Below are 21,327 nucleotides of genomic sequence, written 5' to 3'. Positions count from 1 at the left end.
CTCAGCGTGGCGGCTTGTCTTCCCACTTTATTTCTGTATTCCCCACAGTACGCTGTCTTTTATTGTGTTTGCTTGCCTGTCACCCTGTCTGGCTTACCGTCTTCCTCCATGTTTATACAATCTTTTCTGTCCACAGGTCCATCTGTCGTCTCCATCCATGTTGCTGTCTCGCAAACAAGCAATGAATGACCCTGTTGTAATGAGAGGTTGCTGGTATAGTCATAGTCACTCAAAATGCAGTACATATTGGTGGAAATTTGAATCATGTGGCTTCCTTTTATTGATGAAGAACACACTGACATTGAGGATGCTCTAAGTTATGTGTGGCTGTGACGAACATGATATCCCTTAATTTAAATTCCAACCTTCTCAACAAGCATTTGAAGAATCAGTTCAGTTCCTTGAGTACATTTTCACTTTTTTCTATTTGCTGCCAAGCAAACTCACCAAACTCCATGACATATGACCACAGATAATTTCCAGGTCTGTGTTTATCACACTGAATTTCAGTTCAGCGGTGACATACCCAACCTGTTAAACCCTTGTTTTTTTCAGATTTGTTGCCTCAAGGCTGCGGGATTCATATGTGTGACTGTGACCCAAAAGCATTACGTGATTACGTGGCTGAGAAGCACAAACCTAGAGTGTTACTGCAGACAAAGCCTGCAATTCATCCACACTAGCAGAGTACAGCCTTTGTCCAGAGCGCTTTGGATCAGCTTGTCCTCTGTCACATTTCTATGGTTTCTCTGAAGAAACTGTTAACACTTCATAATCAGCGCTCTTAATACAGCTTGTATTGTGATCATCCTTGATAAAATGTTTCACTCAGGTTTCCAGACACAAAATCTCGAAATTCTGCTAAAAATCTTACACATCCAGCAAATCATGTTATGAGATGTGGTTTCCATCAATCACAATCTGCTTGTACACATCATGAGGAGCATCAATCTGGTGTAATATAATGGAATAGAACACAATGCATTTACAGAACCTATTGACTCAACCTACTGAATGCACTGCATGGCTTGTAGAACCTGTAGATTAAAAAGCTTGGAGACTTTGCTGTACGCTGACTTTGCTGTGTTAGTGTTTGTGTGTATGAGGAGCTCAGCCCAGACAAAGACAGCAGTGGTGAGGCTGTAGTGTGATAATAAATGACACCAAAAACTACAGAGAAAATAACCAGTAACATCTTAAGCTTAACAACACTTCGGTCCGGGGCCTGTTTGCTACCCATCCCTTTTAACAGTACTGTGTGTATTTGACTAGATTAAAACATATATTTGTGAAAGCTTCAGTCAGCACACACAGTACAACACAGCATTTTTCTCTAGCTAACTGGTATGTGTCAGCAGTGGATTCACACAGGACCTGGTCCCAGTATGACACAAGAAAATCCATGAACACTCATATGATATGACCAACTATAGTATCGCTGCAGCTGCCACAAGCACAGATCATTTAAAATGTTTATCTGGATTTTTTTTTCTTTTTTTACATGCTTTCTGGATTTGGACGATGAATTTATGTTGTCAGTGATGAAGTTTGTGTGCAGAAAACAGAACAAACATCTCGAATGATAGGAATCTTTCTTCATTTCAGAAATCTCAAAGGGGGACTTCAAAGATGGCCGTGGGTGCTCTGTTGTTGTCATCTTTATCCGCTGTAGCCGTCATCACTGGTGCCAAGTTCAAACTGACATGTTCAAAAAAAATGCAGGATGCCCTTTGAACTTTACTGACAGACGATGGAGGAGTCGTTCACTGCGATTGGTTTTTCTCCTGTCACGAACACACAGCGTTTGGCCGAATGCATATTAGAAAAGAAAAGTCATCTGCTGACAAAGTAACAGGAGCCTTCATGGAAATGTAGGTAGAAATGTGGTACACAAGCTATGGCCAGTCATCGAAATCATCTATTATTAAAGAGGATCACATGCTCTGCTAGTTTCAATATGCTTTCAGTGCTCTCATCAAAATGAACAATTAATTGTGTTTTTACTTTCGAGTTATCTTTCATGGGCTGCTGTTGTATTTATTAAGTTGTAGTCTTTCATCCACATTGGAGGGCAAATTACATCCTCATTAGTGACAACAGGAGAGCACAGCCACAAAGTGAGTCATAATAACTGCCAGTAAAATCACGCTCTAATTTGTAAAACCTGTGGTTGCTTTTGATTTGATTTTTATTTAGTTCAAATTGAAAAATCTGAATAATGAGAGGACTGACAGGGTTCGCAGAAATTTGAGTTGATATTGAGTTAGCGCCCCACTGGTAGCACAACCCGTTGAGTGATAAAGGAGCATTATTCAATCTCTTACTTGTTAAAAAAAACAACAAAAACAACAAAAAACGAACAACAAGAACAAAAACCATCCAGGAGATCGGTAAAAAAAAAAACACACTCCTACGGCTGAGGTAATTAAAGTCTCTTATTTGTTTCTCTTTTGACTTAATTGTGCACTCATGCAGCCTGCATGTTGAAGCTCCCCTGGGATTCCTCTGAGCACCACATATCAAAATGTTCATGAGGCAAGCGAGGAAAAACAGAAGTTGACATACAGCATTGAGCTGTCAAGCCTTCAGTTTAGCAGATTACCGTTCCTGCCTGAGCCGAAATGATGCTTCATGAACAGGCTTTGGTATGAACACAGCAGTCAGCTTGACAGGAACTTAAACAATTGTTCAGTAATGAGACAAACATACCTTGACAGCTCATGATGGAGAATAGCGAGCCTAATTGAGGGAACGCAGCTCAGTGAAACATTGAGATTTATCTCCAGGCAGTCAGGGCCCCATTGAGGAAACAGGATTTTGTAGTTTGGACAAATGTGTGGACAATAACGACCTCAGCCGGATTTAAACATCATCTCTCACATATTATAAGTCAATTTTTCCAGGGCAAATAATGCTTTGACAATTACTTGAGGATTTGACTTTGGTCCAGCTAAATAACTCATGAAACATCACCACCTCCAAAAAGAAAAACGAACATTTGTCCGGAGAAGAATGAAGAGTATCCCCTTTTTTGCTTTGTCTCATTGGACTATATGTGTCATCTGTGCTGAGGTATCTGAGTTACATGTGTACTCATGAGACTGATGTGACAAATCGCGATTGAGCGAAAAGCAGAAGCTGGAAGCAGGAAACAGGCTGCACGGCTAACGGCTCTGTCCAGATATAATAAGAGCCCAGTTACTGTTTGTGCATACTAAAAGGCAGCAGGAACCTAAAGGCATGGAAACGTTGAGGAAGTTTCTGATCTCTGCACACGAGACATTAACAGATGAAGTTGCACAAATATAAAGAGCACGCAAACCCTGTTATTATGATACAGGAAGACAGCATCTATTTGTGGAGGTGTTCTGTTTGCAGTGACAGCATCAGTCTGCAGCTTAAAAAAGTACATCAACTACAGATTATATATTGGTCTGACAGTCAAGGCCATGAGGCTGTGGAATGACCTACCTGAAGAAATTAGGGCATCTTTTTAAATCTCTTCTTATCCTTATTTGACTTTGACTTGATTATAGGGGTAGGATTAGATAAGTTTATACTTCTTCCTACTCCCTTTCGCTCATGTAAACTACGTTGCTTATGAGATGTTACTGTTTTGTGGGTTATTTTTTTTGTTTTTGTTTTTTTAATGTGCACTTATTTCCTTATTATTCCTTATGATTATTATTATTTATATAGGTACTATGTATGTATAACTATGTATGTATGCATGTATACATGTGTGCTTTTATTTTTAATTTTTTTGTTGTTTTACGTGATCGAAATAAAGTTATACTACTACTACTTTTTTAGCCACAGTAGCAACTTTGCTCTGAGGATGGCTATGGCAACATTTCGGTCCAGACAGAAATATCTCAGTAACTGTTGAATGGATTGCTTTAAATTTTACACAAACATTTAAGTCCCCCTCACGGTGAATCCTAGAGAATTTGGTTCGGGAACTATTTTGGCAAATCTACTAACATTCCCATCATCCTCAGCCGTGCGTCGATTTTAGTGCTAATTAGCAAATGCTGGCTAGCAGACAAACCTAAGATGGTGACCTGGATAAACATTAAACCTGCCAGAAATCTAATCCATTAGATCTGATCAGATTTTATGTTGAATTTTACAATTTGTACAACCTTTGTGTATGTCAGTTTTGGTATAATTTGATGAAGCTGCACCTCCCAATCGCTGGTTGGGTCTCCGATTAGCTGCCTCCATCCACAGGTGAACAGCTGGCTTTGGGTCAAATGTCTCCGTGGTCATCTTTGACAGGTGAATGTGCATCAGGGCTGAGAGCTGAGCATCTGACAGATGAGATCTGTACTTGGCTTTTGATGATCCATCAAAGAGCAGCACGGAAAATTCAGCAGGCTGCAACTTTGCTCTTACCTCACCGCTGATTTGTGCAGTGCTGTGCATTCTCCGTGTTCCCCCTGATATTTTGCACCAGTCTCTTCTTCTGCTAGGGTCCAGTTTGAAGTTTCTTCGTAGGTGGACCAAAGCCAAAGTTAAGCCCTAGTGCCGGTTGTGTTTTTGGACATCTCTCACAGTAACTTACTTCATTGGGTCAAATGTGTTAACAAGAAATGCACGTAGATGAGAAATGTGTAGTCATGACCAGTGACAGCTGCTGCTGTCTTCTTCGTCTGTGCAGTTTTATGTATTACCATCATCTCCTGTAACAGCAACAGTGCAAACTATTTACAGTGTCCACCCAAAGTGATCCCATTTTCCATTCTATAATCCAGACCCAACCGGTTACTGCTTCGTATGCAAAGGCGCGTTTTGAAACAGCTGGATGGATTTTTGTCACGCGTGCGTAGCTGCGTACCAGCTACCCGCACCAGCACCGCTGTCTATAAATAAAGCTTTATTTTGGCTGTGGAGTAAAGACACACAGTGAAATGCTTTTCTTTGACCTACAATTTGAACAATAATGAAAACCAAAGAAAGAGCAGAATGTTTCTGTCACAGTAGCCAGCAGCAGTAGCAGCTTAGCCTAACCCTCTCTTCCTGTTCCTATCTCTCTTTGACTGTCCACCCTCAGTGAGACAAATTCCCTGCATGGTTTTTCTCTCTCACTGACGCTGTGAGCTGAACTTCAATCCGAGAGAAAACAGGATTAGAGTCTGGCACTAGATATGGCTTTACCTCCTGAAGACCTAACCGTGCTGAATACCACTCAGTACTATCCCATTGTAGGGATTCCCACAGACTTACTGTGAGGCCTGAAACTCTTTGTATCAGAAAGGGGAGGGACAGGCCACTGTTGTCAGGTTCTCATCTGGATACATGTTGGAATATGTTGACCCTGGATGGGTCAAAAAGGATGTTGTCTGCTTGGATGGCACCGTGAGTCTGCGCTGCTTCTGCCCAGGTGCCAACCACAGCATTGTCAGTCCATTTTGTGTCTAACTGACTGATTCATGTCTACCTGCGGGCCACAGCAGGACATTGGTGACTTGGCTCTCAGAAAGAGGGTAAAGGTGGAAGAAAAAAAGCGAGGTTAAGGGAAGAAGGGGATCGAGTAGAGGAGAAAATAAGATGCAGGTGGCGGTAAATGCTAGAGATGAAAAACAGGATCATGTTGATATTGATTGCATGAAGTTACTGAGGCAAAACTTTAAAATCATTCTGCCATTCCACTGTGCCTCTCTTTGTGTGGTTTGCCATAGAGAACTTTACTGTACTGTAGGTCACCTCGGACCTATAAGGAAACCATTCAATAACCACAACAGACACTGTAAGAACCCTTGAGATTGAAATGCTTTATTATGTGACTTTTACAAGTATTCTTGCTCCATTCTATTCTACTGTGACAGGTTCATTCAACTTGCCTTGTGAGATACCATTCAAAAAGAATGAAATAAATAACAGCGTATTCGATATCTGCCATACAACACTGTCCTGACTTCTGGTGAATCACACGCCCCCTCTTAGCATATTTGTTTGCTCTGATCCTCTCGTTCTAGACCAATTCGCCACGCAGTTCAAAGGGTAGATCAGAATCTCTCTTCGGTTGTTGAACATCCATGAACTCCCTCACTCTCTCAATATCCTGCTGAGAGACAGATTACATCTCAGTTGCACTTCCATACAGGATATCATCTACCCTTATAAACAACGTATTTTGAATCGTGGTATCGACAAATGTGAATAATGAAACAAGTGGGAGCTCTCATCCTCGGTTGGGGTTTACAGACCTGAGGGTGGGTCGGTGATTTCCACTCATTCCTTTGATGAGGCAATCTTTGGTCAAACAAGGGCAGAGCGGAAGAGAGAGGGGAAGGCAGGATGTCCTGGTGCAGACCCACGTCTCTCACATCTTCATACAGATGGCTGTGAGCGTCCTCGGGGAGGCGAGTAACATCTTTAAGAGCACATGGAAACACATACACGAAACATAAATATGCACAAATACATTTACAGTCTGTCAGATTAAAGAAGCTGAGTAATTGCAAATGGACAGTAAGAGAAATCAGCTCAAACAAGGACAAACATGGCTCCTGCTTGGCTCAGACTGCTCATGTTTGGGACAGGAGGTTTGTACTGTTGTCTTGTTTACTCTGAGGTATATTTGTGTCTCACCGAGCCTGCGTATTTCCTCAGGGTGTGGACTGAGAGGTGGCATGTAGTCAGCGGTGGGGTAATAATAATGGGAGCTTTCCTAAAATGAGTGAAACGGGAGAGATTGCATTAGATCAGCTTTGACCTTCAGGTAAATGACTATTGCACATGTCTCACTGGCCTTAGAAAGAATTCAACCATGCAGCTATGCTTGGTTTTATTTGCCTGCTTTATATGTCATTCTCCAAGATTTCTGCGAGGTTTCAAGCAAGCGTAACAACTCGAATTTTTCCATTTCCACCAACCTTTTCTAATGTGAAACTTTAAAATGCACATAAAAATGCTTTTATGGAAACACGGCTATGGCCCCTAAATGATTTGACAGCAAAGTCTGTGGAACATAATGGGGATATTTTTAGAGAATGACGTGTTTTCAATCCTGTGAGGACCACCTCCATCCATTGTACCAGCAGGAATCTAAATCAAAGCCAAATAAAACCGAAAAAGCACTCAAGGCTAGATACTGTACCACAGCAGATAAATGAAAAAATAGGCTATTTTTGGTAACTTGGCTGAACCACCCCTTACAGGTGTGTACTGTTTTAAAGTAGGGGAGAGGTAAATCCTGCCTCTTTGGGGATTTGAGGCTTCATTATTCCCCATCCGGCACACTGCTATCTGTTTTCTTCCACCTCGCTCAACAGTTTTCTTCAAGGTTCAAATCCTTGCTGGCCCCCTTAAAGTACAAAATGATAATTTCTCCACGATCGATGTGTATTTTGAATGCTAATTGTGAGGTATTGATCTATGTTCCATCTCTATGCACAGCTAAAGGTTTCATTAGTTTATCTATCCATTTTCCTTGTTATGGCTGAATTCTCCACTTCCTCTCCTTCACCCCCTGCCTAACCTCTTCCCTCCCCTCATCTGTTTACTCAGCCTTCCCTACGTCTCTGCATATTTTCTCAATTGCCCTTTTCTCTTTCTCTCATCCCGCTGCTCTCTTTCTTCCTCCTCTCTCCCGCTCTTACCGCCGCATAGCTCTCGTAGACGTTGCTGTCTGTTTCGGATCCAGAGTCGACGAGGAGGGTGCGCTGGGCGGTGGCGTTGATCTTTTCTCTGCTCTCGTACTTATTGGAGTTGCTTACAGTTGACTGGTTGGACCTACAGGGAGAAGTCAGATTCTTTTACTGTTGTGATTCATTTCCCAACAACTCTTAATTCCCAATATGCGCTAACATATATGCAAAACACTCAGCACATAGCAACCTTTTTCTTGCATGAGAACAATGTATCATGTGGCACCCATTTATTGCAGGTTTGTGGTTTCAATGATATAAATGGATATTGACAAAGGAATTTTTTGCCTGCCTGGCTCTTATAGTAGCTGGGTCAGCTAATGGATCAGACTTCTTAGAGTGGATTGGATGTGTGTCTCTATATTATTTCTACTGTGGGGCCTTAACTTACCCCTCCTCTTCATTCTTCTTTCCGTCCGACACACTGCCTCCTCTACCCCCTGCAGGGGGAACAGGAACAGGAGGAAAGAGGCTTAGTGTTAGGAAATTAGAACTTGAAGAGAGGAGCATCATCTCATAAGCACTGAAATTGATCAGAGCAATAAAAGGGCCAGGGAGCGAGTGTGAATGAAAGACGAGTAAGTTGTAGAGTCTATGTAAAAAAAAAAAAAAAAAAACAGAGGGCAGAGGAAGGTGAGGAATGAAAAATAAAAGCTAGAGAGAGGGGAGAACCTGACAGTTAGACTGAAGAACAAATAGAAAGAGACAGAAGCAGAGAGAGAAGAAGGACATAAAGATAGCAAATGAGATAAAAGATATGGATGAAACAGAGAAGTGACAGCTTTGAAGGATGAATGTGGCAGGAGGTAGAGGCTTAGAGAATGAGCAGAAGAAGAGGAGACAGGATAGACGGATTGAAAGAGAGACATGGAGAGATGAGAAGAGAGTGAGAGGCTGAGCTGGCAATTGCATCATGGTTCGGAGTCAGTTCTGTCGAGGAGTCAGGACATTATAATGACAGGAAGTGATGGAGGGAACACTTGCACGTCCATAGATGAAAAGATCATTGTGGTTAAGTAAAAATGAAAAAACAGTGACTGTCCAGCTCACTTATAATGGAAGTCTGTGGCATTGGTTGGCGGTCTAAAAGGATTCCGAGGCACTCTGATTATAAATATAAAAATCCTTCATTAAATCATGGATGATCATCACCCATGGTTTATAATCAGAGTGCCTCAGATTCCTTTCAGACTGCCAACCAATACCAAGGACTTCCATTATGAGCTGGACAGTCATTGTTTTTTCATTTTTACTCGACTGCTGACCCTTTGCTCGAAGAGCACTGTAGTTCTTGACCCAGCGCAGCCCTCCCTGTTTTTTTCCGGATTGTTATGGTTACCTGTCTGGCCTCGTCTCCTCTTCCACCTCACTCCAAAGAAGCAGCCCAGTGAATTCAACGCCAGCATGACTCCAAACACCACCGTGAACACCACTGTCAAATAGCCTGACAGTCCACTTGCACCTAGTTCACAAAACATTAGAGACATTAGCTCGATGCATAACAATGAAAGTTAAAAAGGAAGTCATATGGAAATTTGGAAAGATAAAAACTGACTGAGACAGAGCCGACCACTCTCTCAATTGTCTTTATTGATTAAAGACTAGCAGAGGGGAAAAAGTATGGTTGGGTGCCATGACAACCGCTACTCTCGTAGAGCAAACATTAACAGCCTTGGAGGTGCATACATTAACATGATTTAGCCAAATGAAGCTAGCTGCTGTGCAAACAGCAATTTCCAACTGCCCTTAAGAGCTTTTTCGGGGAGTTGTAATAAAAGACTTACTCTGTGAGACTGAGTCATCATCTGCTGGGACTTCTTCTAGCTCTGGCCTCTCTGCAGAGAAAGAAAGCGAATCCCAAAAACGTACACACCACACTCGCAAGCATAATAAGCTTATGCTACATTTATTATACATATATCATCACATGCACAGTAGCATCCTTTCTGTGTCAAGCTGGGGTTACTCCAAACTGACCCTTGGTGGTGATGGTCAGTACTGCATTGTCGTCAGCATAGCCACTCTCTCCCATCGCATTGAGGGCATTGACAGAGAAGTTGTAGGTGGTAGCAGGCTGCAGGCCGGTGACAGTGAAGGCTGCTGCGCTGGGAGGAAAGACATCCACGTACAGGAAACTTGCTGACTGATCCCAACGGTATCTGTCAACCAAAAGGCACTGTCAAGCACACTTCTTTGATTATGAGAGGGTATCATTCTTGGACCAACATCCCTTCTTGACATCTCACCTTACACGAAATCTCTGCTGCAAACCGCCACTGAAGCCGGGGATCCACTCCAGAGTGACTGAGTCGTGGGTAGTGCTGACTTGGCGAAACGATGACGGAGGATCTGGGTGACCTGAGGGCGAAAGGAGAGGAGCACTGTAGAAAAAGCAAATGTGCTCTCGACTTTGCGAGAATACTGACAAAGAGCAGAACACCTTCACTCGACAGGTGGCTATTTGAAAAGGCTTTAAGTGCTCAGGAACGGAGATAATCGAATGATTATATCTGCAGAAGTAACACAAAGCCCTGCTGGCCTATAGGAAGGTGCCTCCCCTCCGGTCTCCATCTCTGGTTAGAAATAGACATAATGCTATTACTAAAAGTGAGTGCAGAGCAGATGTTCTTCTGCATACAAATAGAAGAGCCAGAAAAAAGATAAGATTTGAGATATTCTTACTTTCCCAATTGATCATACAATTGTGTTTGAAAATACAATTATAAGACGTGTGTACCAGAAGGACCAGTAATAACTGTCTACCTCAGAGCAACATTTTATTTTGTGGGTGTAATTGTTGTATGATTCCAGGATGTCACACTTTTCACATATTTTTAAACTCTACAGGATTTTAAATCAGGAAGCAGTGATGAAGAAAATTGATAATAACAGCTGATGATGAATAATGAAAACAAGTGATTAAAATGAAATCAGAGGAGAAATGATCACCATGGTCAAAACTTGTCAGTGAGCCTCCAAAGCCTCTTTGTTTTTTAATAGTTTCTCGCGTCTTAATCACAGTTTATTCCAGAAAATATCTTTTTGACAGCACCAGCTTTGCATCTCTCCTTATCTGCTTTTTCTTTTCTTTTATGCTTTGTTGTACGAGTGATCAGGAAACATGGGCAGAGCAATGGCTGATCCCTCTCAGAACAAAGTAGCTGATTTAGGTCATGCAATGAAGGATGAAGCCTCTTGATTATTATCAATATTGTGGACAGAGATCAAAGGAGGCTAAACAGGCCTTCAGTCTGACATGAGGCACTGCTTCAGTCAGGGTAGAGAAGGGAAAGTGGATTATTTTGCATTTGGAGCATGGAAAAAAGAAGGGTGGTTTTGGGGGCAGAGGGAGAGATAGTCAAGGAGAGGAGGAGGAGAGATAGTCGAGCAGCAACATAAGAAGGGGATGCTGTACTCGTCTCTAGCTCCAGGCTGCAGCCCAGTTTGCAGAGTAAATAATTCCCACTATCAGCTCCACTCATAAGATTCCAGGGCAAAGGGGTCAGCCTTATTTGGATCTCGTCTCCTTCAAATCCAAAAAGCACCATGCTAAGAGAAAAAAACCCTCTCTTTTCCTCTTGGGCTCTAAAATGATAAGGAAGCATATAAAATTTATTATCACTGCGTCAGATTAATTATGAATATTCACAGCACTAAAAACATGACTGGGGAAAAACAGGGCCAATATTGGATTGCATTTTATGGTTTTTATAGTAAACATTAAATGTGTCCAATGATGGCTGTGGGCCTTTGCTGAGAGCAGGACTGTGTTGATAATGGTGGTGTTGCAAGGATACACTGGTAGCTTGAAGGCAGAAAAGTCTAAGCACGCCAGGAGAGCAAAGCGTATCACTGCAGCATTATCTGAGGGAGAAGTGAAGTAGCGCTATGGGCTAAATGATAAGGTAGAGATAGAGCAATGGAAAAACTTCCTTAAAGGGCTGACACTCAGGAGCAACCACTCTCTCCAGTTTACAGGATTCTGCATGTTCAATTGCCCTCCCACACTATTGTAATGTTGCTGGAAAAGGCTGATAAACCTTGGACAAAGCAGCACAGACACAATTATTTTGAGATGCTGCCAAATTAGAACCAAAGGAAAAATGTGTGCTCTGCTGCCAAGTACGTGATATGCATAATCCCTGCGTGTTGTGTGCCCTAACCACCGACTTTGATCATTTGCTATTCTTTTAAAGCTGCATTGTGTGATTTTTGACCACTAGGGGGCAGAAAAACTCTAATAAAAATATGCTAATTATCGTGTTGCTTTAGTGAACAATTACTGACACATCGAGCAGACACAGACACCAAGGCCAGTTAATATTCCATATGCACTCGTCCGGTTTAGTTTGCTAACTCTGGTCTTTTATCTGGGTCTTTTTATCTCTTGATGCTTGACTTTCATGACAATCCACTCGTTTCTAGGCTCTCTGACACTCAATGTTGGGCAGGTAGCGTGCACTTGTTCGGTGGAAACAGTTGCCAGCAGATTTTAGATTGGGGAGAGTGTGTTATGAGATCGTCAAGACTCAACCTTGTAGTCTATGTGCAGGCAAGATAACCGCAGATTTGGGTGTTGATCTCAGTTGCTCTCTATTACTAGTGATCTTTTCAGACAACAGAGTAATTTGATTCCATTTGAACAGAGAATTCATGATGCATTTTTAACATATTATTGCTGCAAAAAGAAATATGGTGATTACAAGTTGGTGATTTTTTGAAGTAAACCAAGTTGTTCCTTTACGAAAAGTGAAAATTAATTGTCTCAGGGTTGTCTTAGCTCATGAATAGCTGGCATTTTGGAGATCCGCATGCAGGACTTCAACAAAAGACACACACAGAACATACAAATGTAAATAGATGCAGTACTTGTGCTGACGAGCTGGATGTCTAGTTTGTCTTCCCCAAGTGAGTTCTGAGCAGTGCAGCTGAAGACAGCATAGTCCAGAGCTGCGCTCACATTTACTACCAGAACTGTGCTGGTGTGGAAGGAGCCCTCCCTCACAGTCTGCTCCTCATACCTGCAGCACGCACACATGCACACCCCCACACACACAAACACACACACACACACACAGAGAAAGAGAGATAAATCCTGAGCAGGCAGACAGCAGGGATTGTGATGTCCTGCAGATTGCACTAAGTCACCCAATTTCACACATCAAAGAAGCATTAAACAGGTATTTGCATAGTGAAAAGCAAAGTATGAAATGCACTAAATCTGGATTTAGTGGTGAAATAGCATGAGAATATATTATATTAGGGTAAAACCTAATCTAATTGTGAGGATTCATCAATATGTAACCAAATGCTGACAGTAGCACTGAAGTTGATAGTGAAAAGAATGGCAAGAAATGCATTTGGAACAGAATAATGCTTACTCTCTGACCTGGGGTTTGCAAAGTCCATGCGTACGCCATTTTTTTCCCAAGAGAAGTCAACACGAGGGATACCTTCTGCCTGACACACAACCTCAGCTGTAGTGGTTCCATCCCCTCTGCTCGCTACCTTCCTCCACTGCGGTCCTTTCTGAAGCTCCGGTTTGACTTCCCAACACAAGATGGGCATGTTGGTTATTAATGCAGAAACCAGAAACAACACAGGAGTAAACATGTGTAGATACACATAAGTGTGTTTTTATTGACAGGTACAAAAACGTGTGCATGTTTCTACAAATAAGCCTAACAATGCACTCACACTGCACTACCAGCTGCACCTCTGCAGTGGCAGGGGGTGCTATGCCATTATCAGCTGTGCACTGGTAAAGGCCAGCATGAGCCCGAGTCACATCATGGATGGTCAGAAGGCCAGATTCATCTTCCTGAGTCTCCTCTCCCATCCCCACCTCCCTTTCTCCCTGCGGAAGACAGAGTGAGGTGGAATAAGTGGCAGACAGCAGCTATCCCTCAATACACAGACTCCCCTCCTCCTTGGTGAGGGCTGGTGTTGTCGGGGGTGGGGGCTGTGCGAGGGCAAGACAGGTAGGTAGAGTTGAGCAGGAAACCATCAGGGCTTGAGGTGGGGATGAGAAGGGCGTCGGGGGAACGAGCTCTGAGGACAGAGAAAGATAATGCCAAGGGTTGGAGAGCCACAGGGAAAGAGAAAAGGAGGGGCTGTGCAGGTTGAAAGCGGGACACACAGTACTGCCAGGGGGTGGGTTAGACCGGAGAAGGCATCAGTAGATACAGAGACCACGCCACGCTGACAAATGTGCCCTTTAGTCACGCAGCAGTAATGAAAGCTATTTTTCTGGATTTGGGCTGAGTGTGGAGCAGGAAGAGGTGGGGTGGAAGGATAGTTAGAGCCAGTGAAATATGGTGCATCTGTGCATTTAGAAAGGCCAGTGATGAACGGTAGGAATGGATAAAATAATAGAAAGCAAGCCAGGTAAAGGAAATATAATTCAGGGGATGGCTGTGCTCCTGTGTGTGTATGTGTGTGTGTGTGTGTACGTGTGTGTGTAGGTGTGTGTGTGTGTGTATCCAAGCTCTCACCAGCAATTTCCAAGAGAACATGCCAGATATCACAGGGTTGGCATCTGCCACACATATTAGGTCTGCTGTTTCCCCCCGGTTCACAAACACAGGGTCTTTCACTGCCTTGACACTGGGAGCATCTGAGAGTAAGAAAATGGGACAAGGCTGAGGCAGGACCAAAGGTTAACAGGCCAACCGGGGACAAATCATTTGCCAACCCATTTAACAGCAATGCTGCATTGCTATAATTACTCTTACACTCTTTTGCCTTTGAACTTGTTCATAACCCTGTCTTAATTGGCTTCTGTGTTTCAGATTCAATGCTATTAACCTCCCTATATGTTTGTTTTTGCAACCCAGTGGAATCTGTGACCCACAAGGCCCTCCGCTGACATCACATCCCCGTATGGATGATGACAGACTGACCAATTCCCCCTCCCTTGATTCCTCTTTTCATCAAATCATCCCTCCTTCCCGACTGCAGCGCTCCTCTTCTTATCTTTATTTGCCTCTACTTCACAAGCGTTTTATAGTTCCCATGAGTGCCATGTACTCGCAACAATAAGACCATTAGTGCCTACTTGTCTAAACCTATGTTCACACTTGAAGAACAGTGGTGGGAACACTTGAGAGGCTCAGACCTCTGGGTTGGTGGGATCCACCCATCTTGGCCTGCTAACCAAGACCGACATTGTTAAGTGGGCGACACCGCCACCCATAAAAGCTACTACAATTCTCCATACATAATGAATATCTACAACTGTCAAGCCCAGTCAGATCAGGACGGCAGAATCCATTAGGCGTGTACCTTGGGCTTTGGTGAAACAGGCAGACCTACATTTTCAACACTTCCATTATTAAATCATCAGTATCGGGGCAGAGGGCCGGGAGCTCGAGGCTGGGCCTGGGGCAGCTGTGGAGGTGCACGGCCTTGCATGGAGGCCTAATTAATGAGGCATGTTTGCTGGACAGGAGCTGAAAGTCAATGTTGCCGCCTGGATATGGCAGCGCATGCACTGACGGTTCTGATGCTTTGCAGCTTTAGACAAGCTCAAAAAGCATGCAGTTTGCAGCCAATATATTCAATTCCAACGCACAATATGGACAACATATATGCAAGAAAAATTCTGCTCATTCTCCGTATTTAAGGGGAATTCAAAAGAGATAAATGATGTGGTTGACTTGTGACCTACATGGCCCACAGGTATACCTGCAAATCGGGAGTGCTAGAAGCTGAAAAAAGATCGATTAATTATGAATGGGATGCAGAAAGCTAAAAATTATTATTATAAAGTATCATTTCTGTATTTTCTCTCCCATCATTTGCTGTATTTTTCTGGATCTGAGGTTTGCAGAATCAGTGATATTTTTTATCTTATTGGGCAATTTGTTCCATTTTATCATTTAAATTGATTTTATTTGTCTCATTGCAGAAATGTTTTAATCCCGGTCTAATTTCTGTAAAACACTTCATTTTGCAGTGTGTGCTGTATTAATAAAGTTTCTCAAAATTTTTATTTTTTATTATTTTCATCCCTTTTTATGTTTTGTCTATTGTTCATCCGGTAAATGCTCTCTGGTACTTACACTTAATAACTACTGAAAACAATCAAGCATGCTTTCAAAAGTTAATACTAAAAAGATATCAGAACACATAGGAAGAAAATTATAGTTCACGTTACATATGTCACTACATATGTGGAAAGCAATCTACAGGTACTCAAATTTTTACTTCTGGTAAAATGTATGATAACATCGATCAGAGTTCACATGCGGGTGCATGCGTCCGCTCAGCTGTTTCTGTGTCTGTGTGCAGGTTCTTACACTGAACGTCGAGCATGACGGAGGTTTGGTCGACACCCTCGTCATTTGTGCACTTGACTGTGTAAACGCCGGCATCTTTCCTCGTCACATTCTCAATCTCCAGTGAGTTGTCGTCCGGCCAGTGGTAGCGCAGATCTCCCTCTTCACAACAGCATGGAAACACACACACACACACACACACACACACACACACACATGCACACATGCAAACCAATGGTAAATTAAGTATTCATTACACGCTCATCAACCGCATGTCCTCTGGCCACCGGTCTCTAAGTGACATCTAATCCTGCATTATTGATTGGCCTGGCTGGATTCCCACATCAAGCCAACAATTGGCTGCGTGAGAGACACCTTCTGTACCACAGAACTCAAAATGTAGTAATATGTGGGTTTCAACATTTTCTATGCAGTCATTTTCTGGTGGGGGCTGCGTATGATGGAGCAAACAGAGTTAACAGAGAAAGAGAGTGGGTGCAGCAGGGCCCTGATGACACCGGCCTGGAGGAGAAGCCAGGTTTAGAACCGTTGTGTTGCATTCAGCGAGACAGCAATCCTCATTTAGACTGCATACATTAGAGCCATAATGAGAATCACATTTGGCAGGGTCCCATGCTGGCTAACCTGCCATGTTTTATTCAGACCCTGAATGGCAGAGCTGAGTGCTTACTTGCTGGCTCAGCTCAACTAGGACCTGGTTTATAGAGCCATCACACAGCCCTGGATCACCTTTGACCAGCTTCTCCCTGCGGTGCAGCCAAATGCAGGAGACCTCCTCTGGGTTAGCTGAGACCAGCAGTGGGATTGTTGCCATGTCATCCTCCACCACCTGGACCTGCGTTGGCTGCTCTGGGCTGAACTCTGGTGGGTCTGACACAGAAACGACACACAAATACAGCTGCAGTAAGTTGGATTTGTGCCAAAGAGGCATAAACACAAACTGAGGCCCAGAAAATGACAGGAAACAGCGAAAAAGAACACAACGACACACCAAATATGTTGAGCATGAAAGCAGTAAGAGACACTAATGAGAGTCAAGCCATTAGAAAGTCGACATCCCACCGATAATTCCAGATCTAACCAACTTCACATACTTAGAGGGGAGTAAGGCAATGCGGGAGGGAGAGGGACAAGCATTAAAACGACGCGTGACAGTACTGTTGTCCAACTGCAGCTCTGCACAAACACACAGTGACATTCCTTCATGCTCATACACAGCACAAGCTTTGAAGCAGTGGCTGGCTGCTGCCTGTGAAATGGCATCAAAGACAAACATGGCCATGCAGCAAAGCAAATGCACAATTAGGACACACTGCCGCAGAGCTCAACAGACCCACAAATCACAACAAAGGTTTCCAGTAAACAAAAAAAAAAAACCACACACACACATACACATACTATACGCTGACATTTCTCTGCAAAAGAACCCCAGTAAAGCAGCACGCACCGCCATAGATCGTCATTATGCATCGTTTAAGTTTTATGCAGACCACATCTCTTGGTCACTCGCCAAGAAGAAAAACAAGGAAACAAACAAACCAAGAAAGAAAGAAACAAAAGAAGCACCATCTACTTACAAAGAACATTAAGTTTGAAGAATGTGTTGGGCACCTCTGCTAGCACAGGACTGTAGGCCTGGCAAACGACCCTCTGGTTGTGATGCTGTGAACTCAGATTCAGGGATACAGAACTCTGCACTGACACACCACCAAACTGAGCCTTCCTGGGTGGCTGCTCCACTCCCTGGAACCTAGGACATAAATCCCATCCAGCAAATCCACTCGACAGGGGAGTTCACCGGGCAATCATGCACATCGCCACATTTAACAGGATAAACATCAGTCATTCAGACTCATTCTGACGCTGAATTAGCCACATAATTTTTGCAGGAAAATTCCCCTTTCAACATGTGTCATTGTCTGCTGTGAGCCTTTCCACTTTGCACCCGCTGTCTTGCCAAACCTGAGTGTCCCCAAACTCCAGGAGACGTTGGCCTTGGGGTTACTGCTTCCAGACTGGCACTCCAGAGTTAGCATCTGGCCCCGACGTAGCTCCTCCTGTTTAGTTGTGATCTTGATACTTATTGCAGGAACTGGAGGATCATGGAGTAAGCCAGAAAAGAAAACGTCAAGATGAAGAGTATACGATGATGTAGCTGTATGACTGGGCTCAAATCAAATTAATTTATCTGACTTCGACTGGAATAAAGCTCAGGCTATGTTTATGTGCGACAGCTCCAGACTAACTCACAGTGAACTGTGAGCTTGGTGTGGGCGGAGATGGTCTTCTTTGCCTCATTTTTGGCATCACAGCGGTAAGCAGCCATGTTGTCACTCGCCTCCAGAACCAGGACCAGTTCTCGAGCCACACCCCGATCAAAGGACGCCTGCTTCAATGCATCAGTCACGGCTTTTCCGTTCTAAAACAGGACGGCTGTTACACAGAGAAGTATGTGCACTATAGACACACAGTACAACACACAGCACATGCCAACCTTGAACCAGGTCAGAGTCCCAAGGGGATTGCCTCCAGTCGAGAAGCAGATGAGACGGACCGTGGTCCCTGAATGAAGGGGGACACCCTGAGGAGGAGCATCGATCCAAACCTTCTGAGGAGGGTCTGTTGTAAACGGATTAACAAGAGTTTGAAATCTGGTAGAATATTTTCACAATACTTTACTTGATTTTTCTTGCTATTTGTGTTTAGAGAGGATCAATTGCCTCTGAAAAGAGCTGAAGTCAATACCACTGATAAAGAGTATTTCTATGCAGAAAATATTTCCTCCAACACAACATGAGAAAGCAGGACTGGAACATAGTCGCTCATTCTCTGTCAAGGATTATATTTGTCAAAAGTGACTTTTGCCTTTTTGTGTTTCTTGACATTCACAGTTGTAATTACCACTGACCCCTCTTGAACCACTATAGATGTGTTTTTAAGAGGAAAATGGTACGAAATGAAAACTTCATTCTCCTTGGTGATTTGTTTGAATGCAGCTTTTGTCTACTAAAAACACAACAGTTGAAAGAAACCAGACTTAAGCTCGCTCACAGTAGACACTGAGCTTGCCGACTTGGATCTTGGAGAAGTGTGTGCCCTCGTTGAAAGCCTCACAGGTGAGTTTCAGCCCATCCTCCTCGCGGGAGACCCTGTGGGTCATGTTGGACATGGTTGTCATCCCACCATTGTCTCCCTGCAGACGGAAAGCACACATGACAGTTCAGTCGGGGGACAGGCAGCCTTGGTCTCTGGCAATGCCTGTCTTAGGAAAGAGAGGGGGAAAAAAAATCAGAGAGAAAAACAACGCAGAATGGTTTGTCTTGGCGAATACAGATGGCAAATTAGCTGCTGTAATAACTGATGTTGTGCATGGTCTGTGATAAACAAGCATATTCATCTGACTCTCTCTGCTTTACACACCGTTATAAATTGAGCAAAGCGTCATTTTGCACCTGCCTGATAGCAGCCATGCCTATGCAGCACATCTGGTTATTAAAGCTATTATTGTGGTGATTACTGTAAAAGCCACAGTCAGAAAGACTAACAAAGACACTGGACAGGAACGTCAGTCTTCATTAACCTCACACTGTTTCAGATGCATTAAAGCTCACACACAGCACACTGAGTGCCTCGTGTAAGATCAAATGAAAATGCTGCTGCCAGATGAATAAAGAGCTTGTTTAATAATGCTCATCTTCTGTGTCAGCTTTTATTCACTTTGATCTTATTAACATACACAAAAGAGGAGAAGAGCAGCAGAATACTCCTTTTGGAATTGGCTGCTGATTCATTTGCAGAGCTGCAGCAGGCCTATTCAGAGAGTGCTCATGGTCATACCGCTTTCTTTCATCTGTGAAGGTTCACATGAGGTCACATTTCATTTTGAGGATTCTTTTAATTCAATGGGAGGCATTTAAATGGATTTTTGTTGGTACCGTAAAGGCAAACTTGACTGAAGGGCAAAACTTTGCACTTTATCTTTCATGACTTTAGCCTTGTGTTTACAAAAAAGAAACAAAACATGCCCCGTTTTAGTATTCTCTTTATACTGACCAGCATGCTCACCAACTCACTGTGTACAAAAGGTCTAGTCTCTTGCCAGTATTGTTCTTGGCTTCCTGCTCAAAAGATTTTAGCTTTGTGCTAATTGTGTTCTGCGTCGTCTCACCTCTTCCACGGTGACAATAGATGTGTTGAGCTCCTTGTAGCCCAGCCACCAGCGAATCTGGACGGGGGGATTACTGGAGGTGGCATAACAGCTCAGACTCAAGTCCTGCCCCTCAGTGGCCGTGAGCGAACCCAACAGCGTCACCTCTGCAGGCTCAACTGATGCACACCCACACATGCAAAGACAAGTCGGGAAAAATATTGTCCCATGAATAGTACATTCAACAGCTACCTATTCTGATCACAGTGGCAGCGCAACTATTTTTGGATGAGAAACATAGAGCTGTATCAAGGGTGAGAGGGAAAATCACTTTGAGTGGCAACTTGTTTTCTCAGGAGGTTTTCAGTGTGGTTTCTAAAGTCTGCTTCGTTTTAACCACAGGGGGAGACAGGGTACAATAGCTGCAGGCAAAGTGATGCAGCTGCATAAAGCCTTCGGGGGAATACAAAGGCTGGGGACTGACTAGCAGACGTGGGGAAGGTGGGGTCACGTATGTAAGTCTTGTACCGGTTGGTGTCTATCCCACACGAGACACAGGATGGGATGCATGTGTGCATGCCACACACAGACTTGAAATTACTCAGGTGCCGTGAGGTAAAAGAGGCATATTCACAGTACGCCAGTGAGACGTATTCGTGCCCTCCAGCCTCTGCCAGTGCCTAGAGCGCAGTCAGGCAGGCAGCAGCTCATTTTCAACATTCCTGAATGGATGACTGCGAGGCATGGCACCAGGGCCTGTCGGGGGCTCGGTGAGGAAAGGAGGGGTAACTTCAGCCACCTTCACGTAGCATGAGCAAGAGATTTCTGCAAGGACCGATCCTAATTCAAAGCATGTTTACATAAAATAGTGCATCAATCACGCAGCATTTAAAGCCCTGACTTACGCTGTCTGGCTCTGTAGTGGAAATCAGGCTATTGTTAGGCTCAGTGCACCACGGCTGCTGAATATTAATCCTGTATTTGTTTTATTGTTGCTGAAACAAACATTTTATATTCAGAGAGAAAAGTATAATCTATTAACCATGGGCGTTACTGTCGCACAAAGTGTAGGCTTTACTGCCTCAGGATTGAGCGTTGAAGCAATTCAGCTAAATTAGTGTGGCAGCTATGAAAGAGCATGCAGCGATACTAATCTGGAGGCAGTCGGAAATATGGGCTGCAGCCATAATAACCATTAGTTTCATTAATGATATTAGCATTAGAA

General features: G+C 43.4%; 1 protein-coding gene across 1 annotated transcript in view; it reads right to left on the bottom strand.

Moving 5' to 3' along the window:
* Positions 1-5,938: 5,938 nt before the first annotated feature.
* Positions 5,939-21,327, bottom strand: part of nphs1 (NPHS1 adhesion molecule, nephrin) — a 29,297-nt gene continuing 13,908 nt past the window's right edge. Inside the window, exons 9-29 of the mRNA XM_041942326.1 lie at positions 20,124-20,281; positions 19,007-19,148; positions 18,450-18,574; positions 18,206-18,374; positions 17,918-18,047; positions 17,533-17,705; positions 16,685-16,825; positions 15,956-16,096; positions 14,150-14,271; positions 13,353-13,512; positions 13,045-13,201; positions 12,525-12,676; positions 9,902-10,013; positions 9,633-9,814; positions 9,440-9,490; positions 8,995-9,117; positions 8,047-8,095; positions 7,608-7,740; positions 6,598-6,676; positions 6,213-6,379; positions 5,939-6,067 (exon numbers count right to left, since the gene is read on the bottom strand). Of these exons, the coding sequence (XP_041798260.1) occupies positions 5,978-6,067; positions 6,213-6,379; positions 6,598-6,676; positions 7,608-7,740; positions 8,047-8,095; positions 8,995-9,117; positions 9,440-9,490; positions 9,633-9,814; positions 9,902-10,013; positions 12,525-12,676; positions 13,045-13,201; positions 13,353-13,512; positions 14,150-14,271; positions 15,956-16,096; positions 16,685-16,825; positions 17,533-17,705; positions 17,918-18,047; positions 18,206-18,374; positions 18,450-18,574; positions 19,007-19,148; positions 20,124-20,281 (2,756 nt within the window). The 3' untranslated portion in view covers positions 5,939-5,977. The remainder of the gene's footprint in view (positions 6,068-6,212; positions 6,380-6,597; positions 6,677-7,607; positions 7,741-8,046; positions 8,096-8,994; positions 9,118-9,439; positions 9,491-9,632; positions 9,815-9,901; positions 10,014-12,524; positions 12,677-13,044; positions 13,202-13,352; positions 13,513-14,149; positions 14,272-15,955; positions 16,097-16,684; positions 16,826-17,532; positions 17,706-17,917; positions 18,048-18,205; positions 18,375-18,449; positions 18,575-19,006; positions 19,149-20,123; positions 20,282-21,327) is intronic.

This window comes from Chelmon rostratus, chromosome 8 (assembly GCF_017976325.1).
Source record: "Chelmon rostratus isolate fCheRos1 chromosome 8, fCheRos1.pri, whole genome shotgun sequence".
Lineage (NCBI taxonomy): Eukaryota > Metazoa > Chordata > Actinopteri > Chaetodontiformes > Chaetodontidae > Chelmon > Chelmon rostratus.
This window is presented reverse-complemented; position numbering and strand designations above follow the sequence as displayed.